Here is a 25899-nt window from a genome sequence, read left to right on the forward strand (position 1 = left end):
TGTAATTTGTTAATCCTCCTTTCCCTTTGACACACATAATCAATGTCCATGTTTGTATAATTTAGATATTATAGTAGTATAGTATAAAATAGTATATAGCATATTATATTAGATGGTATTTCATTTTCTAAATAGATATTTTTAAAAATTAAAAACAATTGTATATATATATAAAACAAACAAACAAACAAAACGAAACAAAGAGAAACAAGTCAAATTCTTTTATTCGTCGTTAAGTAAGTACTTATACTCTTATTAGAAAGAAAAAGGAAAGATAAGAAGAAAAAACTACTAATACTAATACTAAATGCCAACGAAAAGGTCAACAAGAATATTCGCACGACCAAGTGGCGCTCCTGTGATTCGTGAAACTTCAGCATTCACACATTCCAATATTCTAAAGTCGTTCAGTCGTTCTTGCTACTCACAAGGTATCAGATCGTATGCTCTCTCGTGTAATATGACAATATTTGAATCGTTGTAAACATTTTTGAGTTAAAAAAAGTTATCTCTCACAAAAGAAAAGAAAGAAAGAAAGAAAAAAAACCACCATACAACACATATATGCACACATAATAATATCATTTATTAATATTTTCTTGTCAAACTTATATTTTTATATATCAAATTGAATTCGCAAAAGAAAATCTTGATTCGTAAAGTGTTAAAGTTATTCAAAATTATTATTATTATGATCGATTAATTGACAAAAGTAAATCAATCGGTTTTTATAATTGTTTTATTATTATTTTTTATTTTTTTTATTATATTAATGTACACAATATTACAAAAAGGGGTAAGTTAATTTTAATTATACGATTGTGTTTCTTTATATTTTATTTTTATTATAACGAATGTAAAATTAAACTGATATTAATATAATAATAATAATAATAATATATATATATACGAATGAAATAATATTATTTTTTTATTATTAATTTTATTTATCAAAACCATACTAAAGAATTATTTATTATTTTGTTTGCAGAATATAACAAAAAAAAAAAAAAACACACAAAATCATATTGACGACAATATCTTATCATTTAATAAATTATCTTATATACGATAAATCCATAATCGTATTACGATAATCGTTTTAATTATATTTATGAATAAAATTAATCAAAACGAAGCTTTTAATTAATTTATTGAAATTTTACAAATTCTTCTGCATTTACTTGTCGAATTTTATTTAAACGAACAAACAAAATGAAATGAATTAATTTAAGAGTAATAATAAATTAATTTGTAGAAGCTTTTGTTGAATTACTGAAACTTGATAAGAAATTTATTGAAAATTAATTTTTTTTCTTATATTACAAAAATTGTTGTTGTTGCACATTTATTTATCTTATTTTATTTTATTTTATTTTATTTAATCAAGTAAAGGTAATTAAATGAATATAATTAAGATGCACATCGTAGTAATAATATGCATATCTTTTAAACCGATTTATAAATCTGGGTTACGAGTACTTTACTTTCACGTTTACAGTGTGTTTGTTTGTATCAGAATGTACGTTTTCTACTTAGTCAGTCAGGAAAAGCCGGATAACTTGAAACAGTTAAGAAGATTTACTTGGTGATATAGTTGACTTAAATAAGAACGGATGCTGGCATTAGAAAAATCAAGAATTGATTTTTTTTTTTTAATTGAAATAATTTATTAAAAATATAATAATAATCGTTTGAAATGGAATTTTTCTTTTATTTTCTTTTTTTTTTTTTTAATTCATAACGATAATACAAAGATGACAGACAGATGTGCAATAATACTAAAATAAATAGTAATATAACACACAGATTTTCTATTTAATATCTGATTATTTAACAATCGATCATCTATGACTTCAATTAATTGTACTTTACGTATATCTGTTTATCTCGTTGATAAAATCTCAATGAGTTCTGTTCCACTTTCTCTGTAACTGTTCCACTCGTATTAAGTATACGTGTCTGTGTTTGTGTTTTTTATTCGTTTACATAAGTATACACATATATCTATATAAGGATTTTTATGGTATTACGTACGAATGAATTTTTATTTTCAGTTTTAATATCAAATAATAAAAAAAAATAAAAAAAAAAATAGAAAGGGGAGAAATGTTCGAACAGCCGTGTTTTTACAGTGAGTTAAAGTACGACGAGGCTTGTGTTAAATTAAAAAATGAAGATGGATCTAATGCATGGCTTTATGCACTTTCATCTGATTGCGTTTCCGTAGGTTTTTTTATTTATTTATTTATTTAGATAATCGTTATCGATATATTCAACATTTTCTAATTATTATCTACGATTTTATTTGTTATTTTATTAATTTGTTTAATTGTTTTAATTGAACAACATTTTTGTAGTGTCCTTACAGTAGAGTATCACCAATTTCAAGCGTAAATTACAGTGTCAAATTGAACACTGCTAGAACTATGAAATTGGCAGTACTTAATGTCGATGGTTTTAGTGAATATATATCAGCAAAAAATATCAGGTATTATTTATTGATATATTTAACAAACGAGAGAAAATTAGAATCTCTTTCGAAATATTTGTTATTTTTTAATTAAAATAATTTTTTTTTTTTTTTTTTTTTAGTAATGCAATATGCAAACTATCACCGAATTTAGGAGAATACGGAAGTTACGAATTATTAATACGAAATGATAGTTGTTTTTTTAACACTTTAATAAGACCAACGAATTCTTACATCAGTGAGTAAATTAATTACAAATTTGTTTGAGAAATATTTGTTATTTTTGAAAATTAATACAATTTCTCTTTCGCATAGCTCTCCTTATTGTTTTTGGTATAATAGTATGCTTTCTAATTGGAATTTCTATGTCGAGACAAATATGGCAATTGATACAAGAAAAGTGTATGAAACGAGCCGATAATCAGACCACCAACGATGTTGCAAAAAAACGTCGAGTGAAATCCATCGACACATTTAGAGGGTAATTAAATCAAAATATTTAAAAAAACAAAAAACAAAAAAACAGAAGATTTTTTAAATGAAATTAATTTATGCTATTTGACTATCATAGAATCAGCATATTATTTATGATCTTCGTTAATAACGGTGCTGGAGGCTATTATCTACTCGAGCATGCAACTTGGAATGGTTTGTTAATAGGTGACTTAGTTTTTCCATGTTTCATGTGGATTATGGGAGTTTGTATTCCCATAGCCATATCTTCGCAATTATCACGCGGTATTTCAAAATTAGAAATTTCTTTGAACATTTTTAAGGTAAGTGATGAAAATCATTTAATTTAATACAAATAATAATTTGATATATATATATTTTTGTTTTTTTTTTTGTTTTTAACAGAGAAGTGTGATGTTGTTTTTTATTGGTGTTGCATTAAACACACTGGACAGTGTACCACAATTGGAAAATATTCGAATATTTGGTGTATTGCAAAGATTTGGTTTAGCTTATTTAATAGTTGCTTTGATGTTTCTATTTTTAACACCTAGAAAACCGAAAAAAATACAGGCAAGTGTTTATTATAATATTTTGTATAAATTAATAGAAAAATAATATGTAAGATTGTATTTATATTTACAGAATTTGTTGCATCAACGTTTAAAAGATATATCCATGTTGTTACCACAATGGATCATGGTTGTAGGTATCGTCGTAGTACATTGCTTATTAACATTCAAACTTTCAGTACCAGGTTGTCCCACGTATGTACGTATATTTAAGATTTATTAAACATTATTATTAGAAAATGAAATAAGCAATGTTATCACAGTGGTTACCTTGGTCCTGGTGGACGTCACGAAGATGGAAAATATATGAATTGTACAGGTGGTGCTGCTGGTTACATTGATGATTTAATTCTAACACCTAAACACATTTATCAAAATTTGATGATAGTTTCAGTTTATGGTTCTAAACCTTTCGATCCTGAGGGTATTTTAGGTAAATATATTTGAAAGAAATCCAAAGCAAAACGAAAATAAAACCAAATGATACGTAAAACCTTTGGATTTATTATTTCAGGTTGTTTGACAACGATCTTTCAAGTATTTCTGGGTGTCCAAGCAGGACAAATTTTATTGTGTTATAAAGATTGGAAGGACAGGGTTATAAGATGGCTCTTATGGGCGGTATTTTTAGCTATCGTTGGATTTCTCGTTCATATTTACGTCATACCCGTAAATAAAAATTTATGGTCGTTATCATTTGCATTGGTAACAACAGCTTTTGCTCTTGGACTCTTATCAGCTTGTTACTTGCTCGTAGATGTTGCTAGAATATGGAGAGGTGGTCCTTTTCGAATACCTGGTAAATAACTTTCATTAATTTCATTCACATTTGGTTGATTTTTTTAATTGAAAACATTTTGTCTGATTTTAATTTATTTTTTGTCTTCTTTTCATTTTTTTTAGGAATGAACGCACTGTTAATGTACATCGGTCATCAATTGTGTTATCAAATCTTTCCATTTCATTGGCGTATCGGTAACATGCATAGTCGTACTTTAGTATTGGTAGAAGCTATTTGGAGTATTGTACTTTGGACTTGCATAGCTTATATTATGCATCGTAAACGAATGTACATTACATTGTGAATGTAATTTGATTAGAAAGAACATTTATTTAAGGTTTTGGGAAATAATGATGATCAATGTTTTTTTTTCTTGTTTGTTTGTCTCATATTGATAAATAATTTATTTATACACGACTTACATTTTAAATGTATGATAATGACAGTGTTGTTTTGAGGTTTTGAGGTATTTTACCAATCGTATACTTTCTCATTTTGAAATACGAATTTGTTTAGTAAGTACATTTGTTTAATTTTGTAGTTTTATATAATTACTAATTTTTTTTTGGTTTAATATTAATTATTATTATTATTACGTGTTTTTTTTCTCCATTCGTTTTAAATAACAATAATTAATTAGTTAAATGTAATAAAATTAAACATTTATGTGTAGATCTTGTATAATTTTTATAGTCGTTTGTGTTGGTTTACTCTTTTATTATTTTTTATTTTTTTTATTTTGTTCGACACACACATCGTGGGATGATGATTTTGATAACGAAATCTACCAGGTGGGAGAGAAAGGAAAGGAAGAAGAAAAAAATACAAGAAAATAAATGGAACGTGGGTTATACGCGGTTTTTTTTTAGGTTTTTCTTTTAAAAAGAAAGGAGAGAAAGGAAAAAAAATATACGACGTTATCGATAAATGTCTATCGATACGTACGATTACATAAGATTATATTAATATGTATAAAGAAGAAGATAATGATAATAATAATAATAACAATAATAATAATAATAATAAAAAAAGACAAAAAAAAGTGAATTTATAATAATAATATTAATAATAATTAAGTGACAAAATAAAAACACACTAATAACGTAGCAGCATTCCTAAGAATTGTGCACAGCCCGATCTGCATTCAATAATCTGTTGCATCGGGTCCTGTAAAATTAAACAAAAAAAAATATATTAATTATCTGTAACAATGAATAATTTATTTAAAAATTGCATTTTTGAAAAATTTTTAAATAATAATAATAATATTTTCCTTGATACAAATAATAATACGTCAAGTATCTCAAAACGAGCAAAATCGAAACAACGTGCAGCAATGCTAATCAAAATTGAATTCATACCATTTATTATTATTATTAATCCATTTCCAGATTCCTCATAGGTATTTGCAATGTTGAATTTTAATTTTGTAATATTTAATTAATTATTAAACCTTTATATATATATATTTTTTTTTTTGGTTATTTTTAAATTTACTTTTTCTTTTTTTTTCTTTTTCTTTTTATTAACAACGACTCGTCAGCATCCTCTTGGTTCTCGATCATAAATTTGATTAAAATTTAAATTAACAATAGTTTTTTTTTTTTTTTTTTCTACGAATGGAACTGGTACGATAGTTAGTGCAACTTTATTCGCTTAGTAAAACAAATATTACATGCAAAATAATTTAATTAAATGATATATTAAATTGTTTGGAAAATAATTTCAGTAAATCGCGTTTATTGATATCCAATTTTATTTTAAACTACAAAATAATTTTATCTTCAAATATTTCAAAAGTAATTTAGATTTATTTCGTGTTTTAGAAATGGAAAATAAAGGTTTTACATTTTTATCTAATACACTTACTTTTTTTTATTATTCTAAGTGCAATTTTTACAATTATTTATAAAACATCTTAGATTCTAAATATGAAAACAACCATCTTTTATTTATTATGAAAAAATGAAATTACTTTCCAAGCAACTTGATAGATTTGAAATATATTTTATTTTATTATCATTGCAAATTTAAAGATAAAAAAAAAAAGATTAATTAATCGAAGCAGAGTAAGATAATAATAAAAAAAAAAAAAAGAAAAATTGTCGTTTGCATTAGAAACAGTTAAGAGATTGCATGCATGCATTCAACCAAAAATATTAAACAAACTAGTTATGGTAATGACACCGTTCTCTGAAACCCGTTTGTCCAAACTTGATTTGATATTTTTTCACGATTTTCATATATATACACACACACACGCACACACACACATATATATTTTTTGTATTTGTTCCCAAAAAAAAATAATATTGATTATAAACGATTGAATGTAAACCCGTTAGAAATGATACATGAAAACCAGAAAATAATCATTTTTACATTTCTTATTTTTTTATTTTTTTTTTTTAAACGAGACACGAGGATTATGCTAGGATAATTTTTTTTTCTTTTTTTGATAACCAGTTACGTTTTTATATCATTTAGATTAAAGAGAAACAAAATATATAATCTGGATCATATTTTTGTTGTTTATTAAACGCGTATTATGTACGAGTTGCGGAGCACAAAAAAAAACGAAAAAATACAAAAAACACTGACTGATCAAAAGGTGAGAAGAAGATAAAGAAAAAAAAAAAAAAATAGGACTAGAAAGAAAGGAATCAGTTGATAGAAGAATCAAAAATATTTTGAAGAAGACCAATAAGTCTCTTTGCAGAGTTATACTTTTTTCTTTTTTTCTAATTTTAATTAAATAACATTTGAACAAAACAAAAAAAAAACAAAAACAAAACTGCATAGACTGATTGGTCTAATTAGTTGAATCATTTAATGAAAAAAATTCAACAAATTGATCATTGACCCATCAGGATAATTAACCTAATGGATGAAAATTGGAAAAGGAAAGAAAATGATAGAAAGATAAAAAGATAGATAGATAGATAGATAGATAGATAGATAAATATATAAAAAAAAAGACGATTATATACGAGAAACTAATATGTACCGATAGAAAAAAAATCACGTAGCCTGTAGCTCCCCGGGCATTAGTCGCCCAGTCGTTGCGAATTTCGAGAAAAGTTGCGCGAAGCTCGTTCCGTGGACCGGTTGTTTGCGGCCAAACACGGCCCTCACTCTGCCCCGGGCCATCAGCAATGGTCGTTATCGACGTAGGATAGGGGAAGGGTTGTAGTTGGTGAAGATCTAACAACAACCGATCCGGGTCCATTCGATCCGTTCGTCTTGCATCCTTGTAAAGTTTGGGGTACACTTTTGCTACTTTTGATACGTGGACATAAAACGTTGACCTTGTAATTCCAATATGGTATTTTGCTATCGAGAATTTTAAAAGCAATCGATGGTAAAACATCGTGATTTTGATCACGTTCATTCGCGTTATTTGATTTGGGACTTTTCCATGCTTGGTAATAAGGGTCTTCCTTGGAAATGCTTCTCTCAAGACGATGTTGTTGTTGTTGTTGATGTTGATGTTGATGGTTTAATTGTCGATTGAAATCCAATTCAGATTCGTGTAATTTTTTCCATGATTGTTCACAAATAGGCGAATATTCTGGTGACGTTAAACCACTGGAATAATTGGAACAATAATTGTTCTCATCGTAATTAAATGCATGTGTTTTCAATGGTAAACTCAAATATTCTCGTTTCAACGATGAACCTAATATTCCATCTGTCATCTCTGTTGTATCCTCTGCCAAAATAGAATCATCGTTTAATAACCTGAAAAGACGCGAATGAGTTTGAGTTCTTTGATATTTTCTTATATTTTTCGTCGATGTACATTCGGAATCTGTGTCAACTTCTGATATCATTCGACTCATGTCCGATGTCACACCACTGTCCTCATCGTCAGTTTCTTCTCGTGAATTTTGTACGCTCAACAAATGTTTCGTTTCTTTATTAGTTTGTTCAACTTCCATTTCAACGTAACTTTCGTCATCTTGTTGATTGGATTCCTTTATTTGGTTATTTTCCGAATGATCGATCGAATCATCGAGTTTGGTTGTCAAATTTCGCGAATTTTCTTTATCCTCGTTCCAATTACATTCGGACACTACGATTTCCGGTTCGATTTTTCCATTTTTCTCGATTGACACAGAACCAACAGATTGGTTCTGGTTATTTCGATGAATTTTTTCTCGTTGCCTTTCACCATCGAGCTTCCTCTTGTCCTTTCTAACGTGACTGGTAACGTCAACTTTCTTCGATCTAATCGTAAATTCTGTTTCAACCGATTCTTCACAATTAACTCTGTTAATTTTTGTAGGAACTTTTCTCAGAGTAAAATTAACGTGTGCAGTGTCATCAATTTCATTGATCGTTTCAACAACATTTTGTTCTTCAATTGATTGAACTTTTGTACTTGGTCTTTTCAAAGTAAAATCAACCGTGGTATCTTCTTCCACAATTCGATGATATTTTTCAGAGGTTAGGGTTTTTTTCTCCGATTTTATTTGACTATCACCAACGATCACTGTGGTAACATCTTCGTTGTTTTCAGAAACAGAGAATTTAAATCTCAATGGTAAACTGACACTGACAGTTGTGTCCACATCGTCAGGTGGATCATCGCAAGGTGTCACGTTGTTCCACTTTTTGGTGTCCTTGTTTTTTCTTGGACAAGGAATTTCAACTTCTACGTGCTCGGCAGTGTCCTCGTAAATAACACTTAACCGATGAGCCGGTAAAACTGGGTCACTTTTCAAAGATTCAACACGATATTCTTCTTCTTCTTCTTCTTCTTCTTCCTCATTTTCCGAATCACAACTGGAAATGGTGTTCTCCGAACAAAGTTCCTTGCCAATTTCAATGGTTTTTTTATCATCAATGTTATCATTGCATTGATCAGTCCCTTCAGATTTCCCATGTGGATTTAAACCCGTTGAATAAGCCAAATAAGAATCCGAATCACTTTCAGATATCGTGTCGTTCGTAGTGGTATCGTTGTTCCTACTTTTGGTCAACTTGCTAGATGAAGATGATGATGATGATGATGAAGATGAACTATCCGAATCTGAATCGCTAGAATCACTGCAGTCAACGTAAGTGTAATTAGGCACAATGATTTTTGTTTTATCAAAGTGTTCAGCATCAATCTTTGAAACAGTTCGTTCTTTTTCCTCTTCAACAATATTCAATGTTGTATTAAGACGATCATTAGGTTTCTCATTAATTGGCACCTTAGAAACATCGTTCATTTTTCTCCAATGATCTTCTTTAAAAACATTATTATCATTTGACGTTGCAATCAGATTTTCTTCATTCATCAAATTTGATTGAACAATGTTGTTGATTGATTCTTTAACATTCACCTGTTGAATCGGTGGTTGACAATGTGCCACGTATTGCGTATAAATATTGTTCTCTTGTTCAAAATTATCACATGACATGTAATTCTGATTGTAAAGTGGATAAAAAACGTAAGTGTTACCATCCTCATAACGACGATAAACGTAAGGATCGAAGGATAACTTCATCGAGTTAGGATCGTTCAGATTAGGAATTGTTTGATATTGTATTGGATGATAATAACCCCACCAACCCTCAGGATTCCAATAAGGTATTGGTGGTGGTGGTGGTGGTAAAGGGCCTGGAGGTGGGGGATGGGGACAGACAGGTATATATACACCATGCTGATTACCCGGCACGTTATTCTCGGTTTGGCAGGTGTAATCTGCTTGACGATTTTCTTGCGTGGCTACAACAAACAGCACATTGCATTCAGACAAAAAAAATCAATCTCTTCCCACGCGACTTATTTGTTTCTTTTTTTGTTTTTTTTTTGTTTTTTGCTTTTTGTGTGTTTTTCTCCTTTTTATCATTTTCATCGGTGGTTTGAAAAAAAAAAACAATGCCTTTTTTTTGTCATTGAAATTATTTTCCTTTCTATAAGTCGGAGGAGAAGTCACTCTGAACATTCAAGGAGGGTTCACAGGGGTCTATGAATTATGTGAAAAATATTTTTAAAAAAATTTGAATTGCGGTGGTTACTTGATTTTTTTTTTTTTTTTTTTTTTTTAATTAAATTCATAATTTTTTTTTTTTTTTGAGGGGGGAGAGATTCATTGGAGTTTTATTTAAATCAAAATGGATGAATGTTTCGAGTGATCAAAAAAAAAATAATAATTTTCTCCCCCGACAATCCATCATAAAAAACAGCAGGGTGGTTTTCAGGGGGGGGGGGGTTTATGTATTGGCAAAATGAATGAAATAAAAAAAGAAGAAAAGAGGGATCTTTTAATTCAAATAAAAGAATATACAATAATTCGGACGGATATAATGACATCGATACGAGATATTTATTGTATGAACAAAAAAAGAGAGAGAGAAAATGAGAAAATGAGAGAGTGATAAAAAGAGAGAGAGAGAGATAGAATGAATTGAAAAAAAAAAACAACATTGATCCTGTGTTCAAAGGAAATAATCGAAAATTTCGTCAATAAGAAAAAAAAACAGATTACCGAGCAAACGATCGTACGGCCTCCTCGTGTTATTTAATTTATTTTTTTTTCTTTTTAATAAATCGTTTAATATATTTTCCTATAATATTTTTTTTTATTAGGGTCTCGTATATATATATATTTTTTTTTTAATTTTAAATGATATAAGTATAAATAAAACGGATGGATGGTAAGAAGAAGAAGAAGAAGAAGTAGATTTCGGATTGAACGATAATAAAACGCGTGTTGTTCATGCTTCAAAATAACGTAGAATAAAAAGAAAAAGAAGGAAGAAAGAAGAAAGAAGAAAAGAGAGAGAAAGAAGAAGAAGAAGAAGAAGACGATAAAATAAATAAATAAAGAAAAAAAATATTATAACAAAAAATCTCTCTTTCTTAAATGTGTATACACATGCAACTGTGCACTTTTACATATGTGCAATGTAAATTCATTAAATATAAACTGTATGATATACATCATCCCAGTGAAGAGAGATAGAAATACAGATAGAAAGAGATAGATAAATAGATAGATAGATAGATAGATAGATAGATGAAAGATACGAAATAAACGTGAAGTTATTAATAATGTAAACATGCAACACATTCCCGGTTAAAAGTGCCCAGTCCATTCGTAGCACCGTCATAATTCTTGAATATTATTTTTCCATCAACTATAAATCTACTATGTGTATATCATTTAAGTTAAGTTAAGTTATGTTAAGTTAAATTAAGTTAAGTTAATTTAAGTATGTGTAAGATACGGCATGTAGATACGGCATGTAGATACGGCATGATTCGTATTGAACGAGGAGGTGGTGGGTGGTGATGGTGGTGGTGGTGGTGGTGGTGGTTGGTACACGAAAATAAACTTTTAGTGAATCAGACCGTTTTACGCGCCACGAATTTTATCCTATACATATATATACATACATATATTTATTTATATATGTATATAATTATATATGTGTTTGAAATAGTGTTTAGATGTGTGTTTTATATTCATGTATGCTCGTTAACATCTTATTGATGTTTAAATATCCCACGTTGGATGAAGAAACTTTGACAGATTTTGAAAATCTGTCCTTTGGTAGATTATGTATAATAAAAATCATGTGTGTCTGTGTGTGTATGTTTTTTTTACAGTCGTATATAATATCTACTCTTTATGTAAATATTAATTTATTTAATTTATAAAAAGACATGTGTATTATTTTATTTGATAAATAATTGAGTAGATATTTTACAACGATTGTAATTAAATAATGTAAATGTATCTTACAAAGTTTCTGCTTGCTAAACAGTTTCTTCTGTAAAGAAATTTGATTGATTGATTGATTTGTTTTTTATTTTATTTTATTTTATTTTTTTTTTTTCATGTTACGTAAAGATATCTTGAAGATGATTATTAACTTTATTATCAAGATAAATTGTTCATTCTATGAATTGCTTTAAATTTGTTCATTGAAATTCGGCCGGGGGGTGGGGGTGGGGGCGGGGGTCGGATAACACGATGGGAATTGTTCACGATAATCTCGAAGGAATTTTCGTTATTCCTGTGAACACAGGATTCGGGTTTGTTCCAGCGACATTATGCGTTATTATTATTATTATTATTATTATTATTAATATTATTATTATTATTATTTTATTAATAATTATTAATTGGAACATTTTGATTTGATTTGATTTGACAAAGTTAGACGTCAAAGATCGTCGTGGAACACTAATGGATGATGAGATTACTAAACAAAAGCTCTTTGGTGTGAAATTAATTAATTCTTGAACGAGTAAAATTACACGCGTAATTTTTTATTTAACAAATGAATTTATTGTTTGAAATTATTATTTTTGTTTTTTTGTTTTTTCTTAAGACGGATACATTTTGTATGAACGTGAGAGACGATTATTATAAATTTCTATATATATATTTATTATAAAATAATTATTTGTTTATTTTATTTTTAAATTTTACTTACCTACGCTCTCAGGTGCAGTCATAGCTTGCAATATTCTGAAAGATCGAGAAGGTATCGCACTGCCCATATATTTTTTCGGTTCTGGTACTTGTTGCTCGCTTGGTGGTAAATTTGATTGCACGTCTTCTGTACATTTATTTAAATTATTATTTAATTATTACAGAGTAATTGTAAATTAAATTGTAGATAGAAAAAAAGTAACAAAATCGTACCAAAAGTTTTAGAGTTTCTATTCTGTTTCTTGTTTGCATTTTGTACTCGTGGCACTGTAAAGAAAAAACAATTATTATAATTATATAAAATTGTTAATATTAAATAATTTATATTTTATAGAAAAAGGTTAGTACAAAATTTGTTTATAATTAAATTAAAATAATTATACAGAAATGATTTTCTAATTTACACATATACTCGAATCAAAGTTAAATCTCACTTTATTGATTGTACACAAATATTATTATTTATATTTATATAAATATTTATTTTTGTTATTTTTCAAATATTTAATCAAATGAAACTTACTTGTAGCTGCAGCTGAGATCTCGCCAGAGTCGGTCATGTTTTGTAAAAATCGAAAAGCACGCGATGGTATCGCTGCACCACGATATCTTGGATCTTCTTCTTGATGAAGATAATTATCCCCATCAACTATAAATCATTATTCAGTCATTAATTTCAATCATCCTATCAAAAGAAAATAATTAAGTACCTTGTTCTTTGAACTTGTTCATTAAAATCCTATCATCTTCAGTAAGTTGTAATTTACGCAATTGTTCGGTATCAACATCATTGGTTGAATCTGTATCAGTGATTTTTTGAAGAACTCGGAAGGATCGAGATTGAACTGGTCCAGGTTCTTGAATTGGTGTTGGACCTCTTGGTTGAACAATTCTACAAATATTTAATTGAATATATTTTTCTTTTCAAATTGAATTCATTTCATTTTAATTCAAAATTGAATATGACATACATTTTTGCTGGTTCACTTCTAACAGGATTAACTCTAACGTTAGATTGTTGAACATTAGTGGCAGGTGTTACGTTCGTTCTCCTATCATCACCTTCTACCATGATAGGGATGACGTATGATGTCGGTGCCTGTTGAGTTTGCGGAGAAGATGGTACATAGATTTGCGATTGTGTGGTTTGATTCTGAGGACTTGTTTGACCCCATCGTTGTTGATGATGTACACTAGGTTGAGTCTTGAATTGATGATGTCCAGGTTCTTGTTTTACTGCAAATACCGATGGTCTGTCTTCGATCTAAAAATACAAACAAACATAGAAAAATGTACCTGATGTAATCAACAACAACAACAACAACAACAACAAAATACTTACACGAATAGGTATGACTCGTTCTTGTTGTTGCGTTTGATGATTGATCATCGGTTGACGTTCCTGAGGTTGCTGAATTGTAGGACTAGACACTTGACGTATCTGTTGATAGGTTGGACTTTGCGGTTGTGATGGTTGCCTTTGTTGTTGTTGTTGTTGTTGTTGCTGTTGAGATGTTTGCTGTCTTTGCTGATTTTGCTGCCATTGCGGTATCGTTTGCTGATTTAACTCAGTCTTATTCGTAGCGTAGGTTGGTTGCGTGGACGGATTATACTCGGGTGACGAGTTAGCTGTTTTATTGACGCTCGAACGTTTCGCCCACTCCGGCAATTCTTCCTGCTGCTTGTTCTTATTTTGTAACCAAGGCGTTGGTGCTTTCGCCAATGTCACTTGAGGAGTACAGGGACTTTCGGGTGAGGCTGGTTGAATATTTGTAATCTGGATGGGAGTCACTTTCGTCTCATCTTTGGCACCAATTTTTGTTGTCTGTTCCACTTGTCTGTCCGCTGCTATCAAAGCCGAAATTGCAAGCTTATTAATCATTTTTATTATGTCAGAGTGTAGGTATTTTTATTTTTTGATGTTTCAATTCTACTGAGAAGTTAATAATAAAAGGCAAGATGACTAATCTATTAAATGAACAACAGCACAACATATTATAATAGTTTACCATTTGAAGGCACTCTATTGAGAATCGGCACTTGCGAATTTCTATTGACCGGAGGCTGAGGTGGAGCATTCAGTGGGAAAACCGGAACGGCGACTTGCGGCTGAACAAAGAGACTCGCGCCAGTCGTTTGTTGCACTGGTTTCGATTCGAGGGCTGACTTTGGTGGCCCTTCTATACCCTCGTCGTTCGCATTCTTTGCTACTCTTCTTGCCATACGTGGACTTCGAATTTGAGATAGGTCTAATTTACCACCCATACCGGGTGTATAAGTAAAGGGTTTCTTGTCCTTCGTTAAAATAGCATTTTGAATTGCTATTGGTGGTTCGTAACCGGTGTCTGCTGGGTTAACCGGCAATTGGGCCCTTTTCATACCTGGTCCCTATTAAACACAAATACAAAATTGAATTAAACTTTCGATTAAATTTTTATTAAATGTTTCAATATTAATTATTAATAATTAAATTCTCAAGTTATCACAGAATAAGATTTTGTAATTTGTTTTAAAATTGTTACCATGTAACGGGTCATAATTATTTGTACAAATTTATCAGCAAAATGTGTGTGTGTTGTGTTTACTCGCAAATGCTTAATTAGTGGAATTATCAGTTGTCAGACATACACACGTGTCTATATATATGTATATTTTATTTTTATTGTTTTGTATGTATGCGTATAAAGCAAATACGTGCGCACGATGGTACGAGAACACGTCGAGAAGGAACGCGATAAGGTTTGCGACTGGGAAAGGAAGTCGAACACGCCAATGGAAATATGCCTTACCTCGGCAGTACTGATCCTCATACTTGGCATTTGACCGGGTACCGGTGGAGGTGGTGGGGGTGGTGGAGGCGCGGCACAAAATCCTAAAACGATTCATAATTTGCACAGAAACGTTAATTAATTAATTAATTAATTAATTAATTAAATAATAATGAGAGACCTTACTACTTTATTTTTCTAATCATATTTTATACTTGATTTATACAAATATTCAACATTATTATGTTGTACTCGTATAAATCATTTCAAAATAATTATTTATATTATAATAAATGAATTTATTGAAAAAGAAATTAAATGAATAAATCAAATGTAGTTTATAAATTTTTTTTTAATAATTAATATAGAATGAAAAAACAAATAATGTTTAGAAGACATACCTGAAACCGCTGCTTCCGAGCTCCTGCAAAAAGAAAATGAGAAAAAAATATGAGTGATAGAATAACAAGCATATGTTCGTGAAATGAGTGAAACTTTTGTAAAGATATACGCCAAAAGTTAACTTCTCTTTTCTCCTCTCCTCTCCTCTCCTCTTTCTACTCTTTCATGTATTATTTTTCTTCTCTGTCTTTCAAATCGTTCGAGACATTCCTACGTTATCTGTGGCATGCAGTCGCATGAAAGATGAATCACCTTGTACGTATTCATATTTCACTTTACACCTATATTCGTAATGATCTGACATATATGAGAAAGATTAAGTCAATGAAATGTAATTAATTAATATCATCGATTACTATTAAGATGAATTTATGTTAGTTATGAAATTTGCAAGATTTATTATCGATAATTCAAAATATTTCTTTTCCGTTCATATATTGTCAGATATAATTAATTTAATTTTTTTTTTCGAAAATAATTCTTTTCCTTTGAAGTAAAAATATATATATGTAATAAACAAATAATTCGCAATAAAATAATATTGCGATTATAAATTGAGATATAAACAATCCTATCTTTCAAGTTGGATGAAACTGCAGACAGTGTGGAAAATTTGATTAAAATCAGTTCAGTAGTTTAGGAGTTCATTGCGGACAAACAACGTGACACATAATTTATATTTATTAAAGAAAGATTAAATATTATGAATTTATTTAAATATTATTTATTAAATATTTAATATTGATTTAATTTATTAAATATTATAAATTTATAAAAAAAATTAAATACTACCATTGATTTATAATAAAAAATAATATTTATAGAAAAATATTACGTAGATATGTGTACACATAATTCATATAATAATAAAAATAAAAAAAATAAAAGAATAATAAATAGATTAGGTTTTATTACATTGGTCGATGATGATTTAAATTACTGTTAAAAGTTGTATCAAAAAGTGGTTAACAAAAACCACAAAATCGAATTCTACTTTGAAAGATAATATTTACAAAACAAATCTCGTGTCATGAATAATTATTTTGGAGTTGAAGAAATTCTAGAAAATTTGTAGTAGTAGTAGCAGACATGATGTCGTCAGCGTATCCTTCAATGTTGATAACAATTCATTAGTATAATAGTAGAAACAAGAGTTGTTACAAGTGATGGTTGATTGTAGTAGTAGTAGTAGTAGTAGTAGTAGTAGTAGTAGTAGTAATTCGTTCAAACGATTAAATCATTCCTCTAAATATGTTGCACTGTGCACTTGACTTTCAGTTGCGTTTTAAAAAGAGGAGACGCAAAAGTGTTCGAGTTATCTTTACGAGACTACTACATACGTACACATACGCACATACACGAACATATACATCTCAATATAAATATGCATGTACAATATAAACACAAATGATCAGAACGTGTGAAGAGTAACGGGACTATTGAGAAAGTAAGTGATAAATGATCGAAAAGAAAGTAAGAAAATAATATAAGAGAAAGGATTACAAATAGAAAGAGAAAGAGAGTTGGTTATTTTTAATATTAAAATATGAATAAATATATATAAATATATTTTTGATATCTTAATATATTATATTACCATAATTATATATAATATATTTAATTATAAAATATAATTATAGAAATATAAATTATAAAGAGTATAATTATATATATATATATTATAAACAAATAATTCGCAATAAAATAATATTGCGATTATAAATTGAGATATAAACTATCCTATCTTTTAAGTTGGATGAAACTGCATACAGTGTGGAAAATTTGATTAAAATCGGTTTAGTAGTTTAGCAGTCCATTTCGGACAAACAACGTGACACGTAATTTATATATAATAAGAAGATAATAATTATATATATAATAGAAATAAATTATATATATATATGTTAATAATACTAATTACTTTTTAATTTTATAATTTGAATATAATAGATAAATATATAAATAATAGATAAAAATGAATTAGGTCGTTTTGTACTGCGAATAGAACGTAATCTCATCGTAAGCTAGTTTGGTCGACTCGAAACGAAGTAAAGCATGGCGGGGTGTCGGTTAAATCAGCGGCTAAATTTACATAAGAGTATCTTGAACTCGGTAAAAGCTAGTAAGGTACCTTACGATATGAGCTGCTTCTTCTTCTTCTTCTTCTTCTTCTTCGTCATCTTCGTCATCTTTTTTTATTTCCATCGGGCCAAAGGAAAATTACTTTCAGATAAATTCGAGAGGTGTAAGAAAAACAGCAGATAGTAAGAAAGAGAAAGAGAATTACTTAAAAACGGTGAACATGGGTTTTCTCAAGAGGTCGACCTTGCAACTCGACTTAACGCGAAACTTCCTTAAATGGAATTTGTTTGCCCATATTGGACAACGTATCAGTCGTACTTGACTCAAACGACTAACTTGTTATCTGGGTTAGTTCACCAAAGTCATCAAATACTAACTTGTTCTATATTTTTATTTTATTATATACATATATATATATATATATTTTTTTTTTTTTTCATTTGCTAATACTTATACTGGGTGTACTAATATATTCCATTTATCAAAAGATATTTTAATTATATTACATTATAAATATAATTTAATGTATAATTAATTTGCCAAAAATGACATTGTCGATAAAAGAAATTTGACGATGCAAAACCTAACCCCCTTGCAAAATATTTTCTTCAAACAAAATTTATTATTAACATTTGGTACACATAAATAAAATATTAGAAAATTTTTATCACGATTTCTTCTCTTTCTCTCTCTCTCTCTCTCTCTCTCTTTCTTGTTCACATAGTTACTAAAAGTTAAGAAAGAAACATTTATTGGTGTGAGTCAACAGGTGCGTCCAAATGTGGGTCCACGATTGAAAGAGTGATATATTTTAGTCTAGATGAAAATATCTATAATATATATCTAGCTCTAACTATTATCATTTGAAACGTTGTTTCTACCAAAGTCAACATTAACGACAAATGTATAAACAATCATTAAAATGAAATGATATTTTAAAAGACATTTTCTTTTGTCGGTTTGTTCATTCGTTCGTAGAACAACGATCGGACAACTTTGAGTTAGAATATTATCGTTATTTTTAGATCTAGCAATATTCTAACTTACATCAGTTACCAATTCTATCTATCTCTCTCTCTCTCTCTCTCTCTCTCTCTTTCTATCTCGAATCTTCAAACTTATGCTACTTACTTTCTTACTTTCTTTTCAATCATTTGTCATTTACTTACGTGTCACGTTGTTTGTCCGCAATGAACTCCTAAACTACTGAACTGATTTTAATCAAATTTTACACACTGTGTGCAGTTTCATCCAACTTGAGAGATAGGATAGTTTATATCTCAATTTATAATTGCAATTGACTTAAAGACGTGTGTATCGGACTGATTGTGAGCCACAGCAACGCGTAACGGGACACTCCTAGTATATATTATAACTATCTGCAACTATTATTATTATGGTACTATTATATTTTGATTGATTGATTTTTATGTTAGAATAAGATAAAAAAAATCATTAGAACAAAGATTAGAGAAAGATATTATAATCTTTTCATCCTTTCTCTTTGGGTGTACTATTTCTCATGCGTAAAGCGAAACTTTTAATAATAGAATATTCGGGAAGAATTTGTGAAACGGCGGTCGCTTTTATTTTGGCACGGCCATTGTAACACGTGGCGAATTTGTTCGTTTTATACGTCTCGTCGTCGTATCTTCGCAGGTGCTTCAAATAGTCGATGGAGACGATTTCCGTGAAATATTTGGCGAGAATCATCAAACCTTTAGCTTTTTATTCATCTTTATAATAATAATTACGAATTAATTAGTTGTCAATTTATCAAAGAAAGTCAACCGTGTTTCATCGTAATTTTAACATTTACATTTTGACAAACTTAACTTTTTCACAATTAATTCAGATTTGTTTATTTTATTTTATATAATAATTTGTAATTTTTCATTTGTTATAACAAATCAAAAATACATTCAATGATTTACTAATTAATTTGAAATTAAATAAATACGTGGGAACACTGACTGAAATTTGGTATTTGTTGCGATGAACTTTTGAGTTCTTAATTTCAATTAATAATAATAAATAAATAAATAATATTATTTCGTGTGATATTTTTTTTATATTTTTTTTAAATGAAAAATCTCATAGATGTTCTCATTGATGATATAATAATTTTTAAATATACAAAGTAAGAATAATTTTGTTGGAAAAGGGGAAATTTAATGGTTTGGATAAAAAAAAAAGATGTTGGAAATTGAGAAGATATAGATATCGTGATCGGTAAATTAAATGGGGAAATATTCTGAGAAAAGCTCGGTGTCATGGCGAATCGAATGTGCGATGCTCGGAACCCAGCCAACAGTGAGAAGAGAAGTCTATAGCATAGAAATGTATTTAGGTAGATACGCCAAGCAAGGTTTAATTTTAGATCGGGTTGACCTGCGCTGCGAAAGCGCCGTATAAAATGCTTCCGATTATTTTATTTTTAGGATTTTCGTATGTCGTGGTTTATTCCTACTACTGTAAGAAAAAATAAAAAAAATAAAAAAAATAAAAAAAGAAAAGAAGTAAAACCATCAGACAAAAAATTGAGTTATGAATAAACCTCGATCGGTTGTTAAACGAGAATGGGACGGATTGAATTTATCGATGATGATGATGATGATGATGATGAGGTAAAAAGATAAAATAAAATAAAATAAAATAAAATAAAATAAAAAGTCTTATTTACAGATGTATTTTTGTACAAATTTAACATTTAACTTGTGTTTTATTATTGAAGAATAAATTGAAGAGATTGGATTGATTATCAACGTGTTTAAATCGTCCAAATTTCATTAACGTAAACAGGTTGACTATTATTAATGAAGAAAAAAGGTATAAATGGATCATTGTGAATATCTATGTCATCTATTTTGGTTAATTCTTGTTTGAGATAGTTGATGATTAGTTGCGTGTAAGATAACACGTAAGAAAGAAGAAGAAGAAATTAGAAGATGAAGATGAGAATGAGTCATTGCTAACATAAGAGAAATCGGACGCATTGGTCTATCCCAAATGTTCGTTCGAGTAAAAAGGTTGTTGCTTGAGAGAGTGAGAGAGTGAGAGAGAAGTAAATGAGGCACCAAAAAAAAAAATAGAAGAAGATGAAACTCGAAATAATAAATGAATAGAAAAAAAAGAAAGAAAATAAGATGATTAGTATAGTCTTAGAAGAGAAGGGACAGTGGTCCAACGTTAGCGATGAGCAATCGTGAACCGATACACACACGTATACACAGCACGTTAAAAATAAATTGCTTGCCTAGGTGGTGATGGCACGTGGCAATGAACAATTTTCCTATACCTTCGACATCGGTAAGGGGAGACCGACGACATCGGTCATTCACATCGTCTAATGATTTTTCTTTTAACTTTTAATTCAAACGATAATGAAAAACCCTTTAAGTAAAAGTCTTTTGAAAGGAACATCGTAGGAATAATTTATTATTCATTAGATTCTAATAATAAATTATAATTTATTTTAATATTTTATTATATTATATAATTTATTAAATATTAATAATTAAAGTTTTTCTTTCTGTAAATATAATTTAATTTAATTCATATAAACATTACATTATTTTACATTAATATTACTAAATAAATATATGTATCCAACGATTACGTTAATAATTTTTACAAAACGCATATATGCGTTCACAACACTTCAAAGGATTAATTTGAGATAAGAAGAATTATGTTTAAAAAAAAAAATAATTTTACTTTGTATATTTGACGAATTTAATTACACTAATTAGGATGATATCAAATGAAATGTAAAATAAAAGAAACAACATGGAACGAATTAAAAGAAACAAAACATAAATCTTTAAAAAAATAAGAAATATTTGTCACAATCTTGTAAGAAAATGATTGGAAAATGACGTAGGTGTTGAATCGGTTGAAAAAATAATTGCGTGGGTGATCGTTACATATTCAACTCCGTTCTTGGTCAGACTTCGTTGAGTTAACTCACTTATGGTTATTCGAACAATGCACACCATTCATATGGTTGAATATTGGGACTGTATTTTCTCTCTCTCTCTCTCTCTCTCTCAAAAAGATTTGATACTTTTGTTACTTTTTTTTATTTCCCCTACAATTTACAAAAACCTGTAAACTTTTTTATTTTCTATTTTTCTAAAGATGAAACTGTAGAAAAATCACTTTTTTGTGTAGTTAAACTTATAAAAAGCGTATAAAATGTCAATGAGGGGTTGGAAGAGGGTTGACAAGAGATGAAAAGAAAGAACAAAAATTGTTCGATCTTGAAACGATTAAAGTTCGAAACGAAAGTCAGTCTTTGAATACGAAATGTAGGTCGAAATGTTTTCTTGGAACCCGCTACAAGGTCTATGGCTTTGATCGAGTGATCACGAACAAAACGTGTCCTTACTTCTTCTTCTTCTTCTTCTTTTTCTTTTTCTACTTCTACTTCTACTTCTTCTACTTCTACTTTTTTATTTTCCTTTTTCCTTATTTTTAACTCTTCATTTTGAACTTAATTTTGCTTATTAAAAAACATTTCAAAATGTATCCCTAATTTTTTCTTTTATTTTATTTGCTTTTTATTTGATTCATTTTATGGGGGATGATGATTTTTGTATTCAATAGTTGGTTGGTTTGATTTTATTTGAAGATATGTTTAGAATAGCAAAATGAATACTCAGAAAAAGGGACGGAACATAATTTGTTTGATTTTTTTTTATTATTATTATTATTATTTCCTGACCTTTCTCAATCCTTTCACGAATTTGAAGCTTGCTTGGTATTTCCGTATGGATCGGATTTAAGAGAAGCTAAAAGGGAAGACACTACTTATCGCAGTCTACTCTTCGTCTCTTTCGTTTAATAAGAGAGACACAAATATAAATCTCTTAAACTCTCTCTTACAGGAAGAAAACGTAAAAATCATCTCTCATGTGAGGGCTCTCTTTGAATTCTTACAAATTAATGTCAACGTTTCAAAGTTTCATATAGATAATAAAATTAAAATAGACGAGTTATTATTTAATAGTTGTGTTACATAAACATTTCTCATAATATATATATATATATATATATATATATAAATCTTGTTTTTAATTATACTAGCAATAATATAATATAATATTAAAGTAGTTAATAATAAAATTAAACAAGGTAATATGAAGATTACAAGTTCCCAAAAAACAAAATTAAAATATAAAAATAAAATAATATATATTATATTATTAATTATTATATTATAATATAATTTTAATATAATTAATAATACATTATACATTATTTTATTTTTATATTTTAATATATATTATAATATAATAATTAATAAAAAATATAATAAAATTATAAAAAGGTAATATGAAGGTAGCAAGTTTAAAATAAAATAATATATAATATATTATATATAATATTAATTATATTATAATATATATTAATAATATAATAATTAATAATATAATAAAATTAAAAAAAAAGATAATACAAAGGTACCAATCTCCAAAAAAAAAAAATAAATAAATAAAAAACAAATGTGTATGAAATTTATTTTAATATTTTCAACTTATATTCCTTTCAAATATATTATGAACATATCATTTTAAAAAAATGGGTGAATTAAAATTGTATTAATTATTTATAATTGTTGCTTACCCCGCATAAGTCGACGAGCTCATTTTGACAATGAGAGAATTACCAAAATTTCTTCTCTCTCTCTCTCTCTCTCTCTCTCTTTCTCTTTCTCTCTTGTTACTTTTTCCTTTTACTTATTGAAAGTAATTAAAAAAAAGTATCCAAAAAGAAAAACTCGCGTGTCTAATAACAAAACTCGTAGTTTTTTTCTTTTTCTTTTTCTTTCGTTATCTTCTTTCGGCTCGTGCCCGTTTTTTCTTTTTTCTTTTTTCTTTTTTCTTTTTTCTTCTTCTTATTCCTCTTCTTCTTCTTCTTCTTCCCACGCCCGATGAAAACCGGTTTCTGTGTTTCTTCTGCTACTTTTCTTGCTTACTCCTGGCAAACTATTTTAGATATTATTCGATGAGAGACAGAAGGTTGAATGGTGGTGGTGGTGGGTCTCTCGCGCACACGTTCTAATTCAAATTTTGATCCTTGACCAAACAATATTTTGATGATGAAAAATTTCGAACAACTCGTTGTTTGATGAACAATATCAAAAAGAAGAAGAAGAAGTAGAAGACATTCAAAAGATCAAATTGATGACAACGATGATAATGATGATGATGAAAATGATGTTGTTGTTGTTTTTGTTAATGATGATAAGCGAAATATGTTGATTCAATGAAATCAGCAAAAACAAAACAAAAAAATTGTTAGCAACCAGCAATAGCAGCAGAGTAGTCAGCAACAGCAAAAGAGCCGATGCCGACACCAGCGCGCGTCCGCCGCTACTGCTGATTCCGACCAAGATCATCGAGAATCGTTCGTTCGTCTCCTCCTCGACCATGCGTTTCATTTTAGCAGCCATTTCTCTAACAGCAGCTAGCGACACGATTGGTCAACTCAACGTTGAATAAAAATGTCTAACTTAGCTTTTTTTTTTTTTCGTTCCATTTCTAACTTCATTTTATCTATTATCTACAATCTTATTAGTTACGATTGTATGATGTGTATGTGTGTGTGTGTTTGTGTATTTGTGTGTTGATTTCTTTTTTATCAATGAATTATCATTGATTTTTGTTATCAATCAATCGTCAAATGATTCTGATAAGATTCTACTAGTTTTATTTTTATTCTGTGAATGTGGGTGGGTGGGTGGTTGGATGGTTGGTTTTTTTTTCCAAGTGATTTAGTTTTGCAATTTTTATTATTTGCATTTTGTTTTGTTTTATGTAATCTATTACTTAAATTAATATATTAATTGTTAAATTATATAAATACACATGCATGCACTTGCACATGCACTTGCATGGTTGGTCTTTTCCAGTTGATTTAGTTTTGCAATTTTTCTTATTTATTTTATATTATTTAAAGGAATATAATGTATTAGTAATAATAATATATTAATTATTAAATTTTATAAATACACACATGCACTTGCATCATCTGCTCTTGCATATGCACTTGCAAGAAATAGGCTACGAAGGATCTGTGAGTGTGGGTGGGTGGGTCTTTGGTTTTTTTCCCAGTTTATTTAGTTTTAGAATTTTTATTATTTTTATTCATTTTTTTTTTTTTTTATATAATCTATTACTAAACTTTTAATATATTAATTAATAAATTTTATAAATACACACACACATATGTTGTGCATATGCACATGCACCTGCACTTGCAAGAAATTGATTACGAAGGAAGAGTCAAACTCAGAGATGGGAACACTCTGACAGGATTTGATATTTGCCAATTAATAATAATAATAATAAAAATATACACACACAGAAACACACATACAGAGTTGATTGATTTATTAAATACATAATTAAACATATTCTTCTTTTTCAACAAGAATTTTGTTATTTCTGTGATAAATATGAAACACTTGCGAAACATATTTCAACTAATCTTCTGGTCTAATTATATTTTACTAAGATAACCACCAATTTCTATGATCAAACAAACAAACAAACAGAAAATAAAAGAGAAACACCTGTTGAAATATATTATCAATTTTTCTTCCATTTTCCATTCAATTTTTATTCCAAAAAAAAAACACTTGTCGACACATTTCAATTCTATGAATTTTAAAAATATGTTCAATTATTTCTCAACTTTTATATTTGTTTACGTGACACGATCATAAAAATTAAAAAATATTTGAAACATCTTTTGAAGAATTGACAAATAAAATTACATTAAATAGTCAAATTATCATTAACACATTCCATGCCATGTGTACCACCGGTGGTACACATTTAAACTTAATCTTCAAACCACGTGTACCACCGATGGTAGGTACACTTTTTATTTTATTTATTAAATGCATTAAAAATAATCAAAT

The 25899-nt window shown here is 28.6% G+C and overlaps 2 protein-coding genes across 6 annotated transcripts; one reads left to right on the plus strand and one right to left on the minus strand.

Annotated features, from left to right (window-relative positions):
• The first annotated feature begins 133 nt into the window (after positions 1-133).
• LOC107072165 (heparan-alpha-glucosaminide N-acetyltransferase) lies at positions 134-5293 on the plus strand. The gene is made up of 10 exons (XM_015331888.2): positions 134-2226; positions 2361-2491; positions 2596-2711; positions 2789-2954; positions 3045-3249; positions 3332-3499; positions 3572-3693; positions 3762-3931; positions 4013-4297; positions 4402-5293. Exons 1-10 carry the CDS (start codon positions 2110-2112, stop codon positions 4581-4583), a joined length of 1662 nt encoding a protein of 553 aa, XP_015187374.2. The 5' UTR covers positions 134-2109; the 3' UTR covers positions 4584-5293.
• Positions 5222-24382, minus strand: LOC107072164 (uncharacterized). Of its 5 annotated transcripts, XM_089176391.1 has the most exons (13): positions 23598-24381; positions 18019-18076; positions 15887-15909; positions 15507-15589; positions 14727-15105; positions 14060-14565; positions 13689-13981; positions 13428-13609; positions 13241-13366; positions 12931-12984; positions 12719-12844; positions 7287-9998; positions 5222-5446 (listed from the first exon to the last, which is right to left on the minus strand). In XM_089176391.1, the coding sequence occupies exons 1-12, from the start codon at positions 23602-23604 to the stop codon at positions 7429-7431; spliced, it is 4407 nt and encodes a 1468-aa protein (XP_089032517.1). In that variant the 5' UTR covers positions 23605-24381; the 3' UTR covers positions 5222-5446; positions 7287-7428. The 5 variants fall into 5 exon arrangements, with proteins under 5 accessions (XP_089032517.1, XP_015187372.2, XP_015187371.2 ...); XM_015331886.2 differs by lacking the exon at positions 18019-18076 and having other exon boundaries at positions 24280-24382; XM_015331885.2 differs by lacking the exon at positions 18019-18076 and having other exon boundaries at positions 23598-24380.
• Positions 24383-25899: the final 1517 nt, after the last annotated feature.

This window comes from Polistes dominula, unplaced genomic scaffold (assembly GCF_049000335.1).
Source record: "Polistes dominula isolate Pdom_NZ unplaced genomic scaffold, Pdom_raw_medaka contig_25, whole genome shotgun sequence".
Taxonomy (NCBI): domain Eukaryota; kingdom Metazoa; phylum Arthropoda; class Insecta; order Hymenoptera; family Vespidae; genus Polistes; species Polistes dominula.

Coding starts and splice junctions, on each gene's coding strand:
- LOC107072164 (XM_015331883.2), bottom strand. CDS start 18,092: ATGGAAATAAAAAAAGATGACGAAGATGACGAAGAAGAAGAAGAAGAA. Junction 15,106..15,506: donor TGAGGATCAGTACTGCCGAG/GTAAGGCATATT, acceptor TGTGTTTAATAG/GGACCAGGTATGAAAAGGGC. Junction 13,367..13,427: donor GAACAAGTTCAAAGAACAAG/GTACTTAATTAT, acceptor AATGATTTATAG/TTGATGGGGATAATTATCTT.
- LOC107072165 (XM_015331888.2), top strand. CDS start 2,110: ATGTTCGAACAGCCGTGTTTTTACAGTGAGTTAAAGTACGACGAGGCT. Junction 3,932..4,012: donor CGATCCTGAGGGTATTTTAG/GTAAATATATTT, acceptor TTATTATTTCAG/GTTGTTTGACAACGATCTTT. Junction 4,298..4,401: donor TGGTCCTTTTCGAATACCTG/GTAAATAACTTT, acceptor CATTTTTTTTAG/GAATGAACGCACTGTTAATG.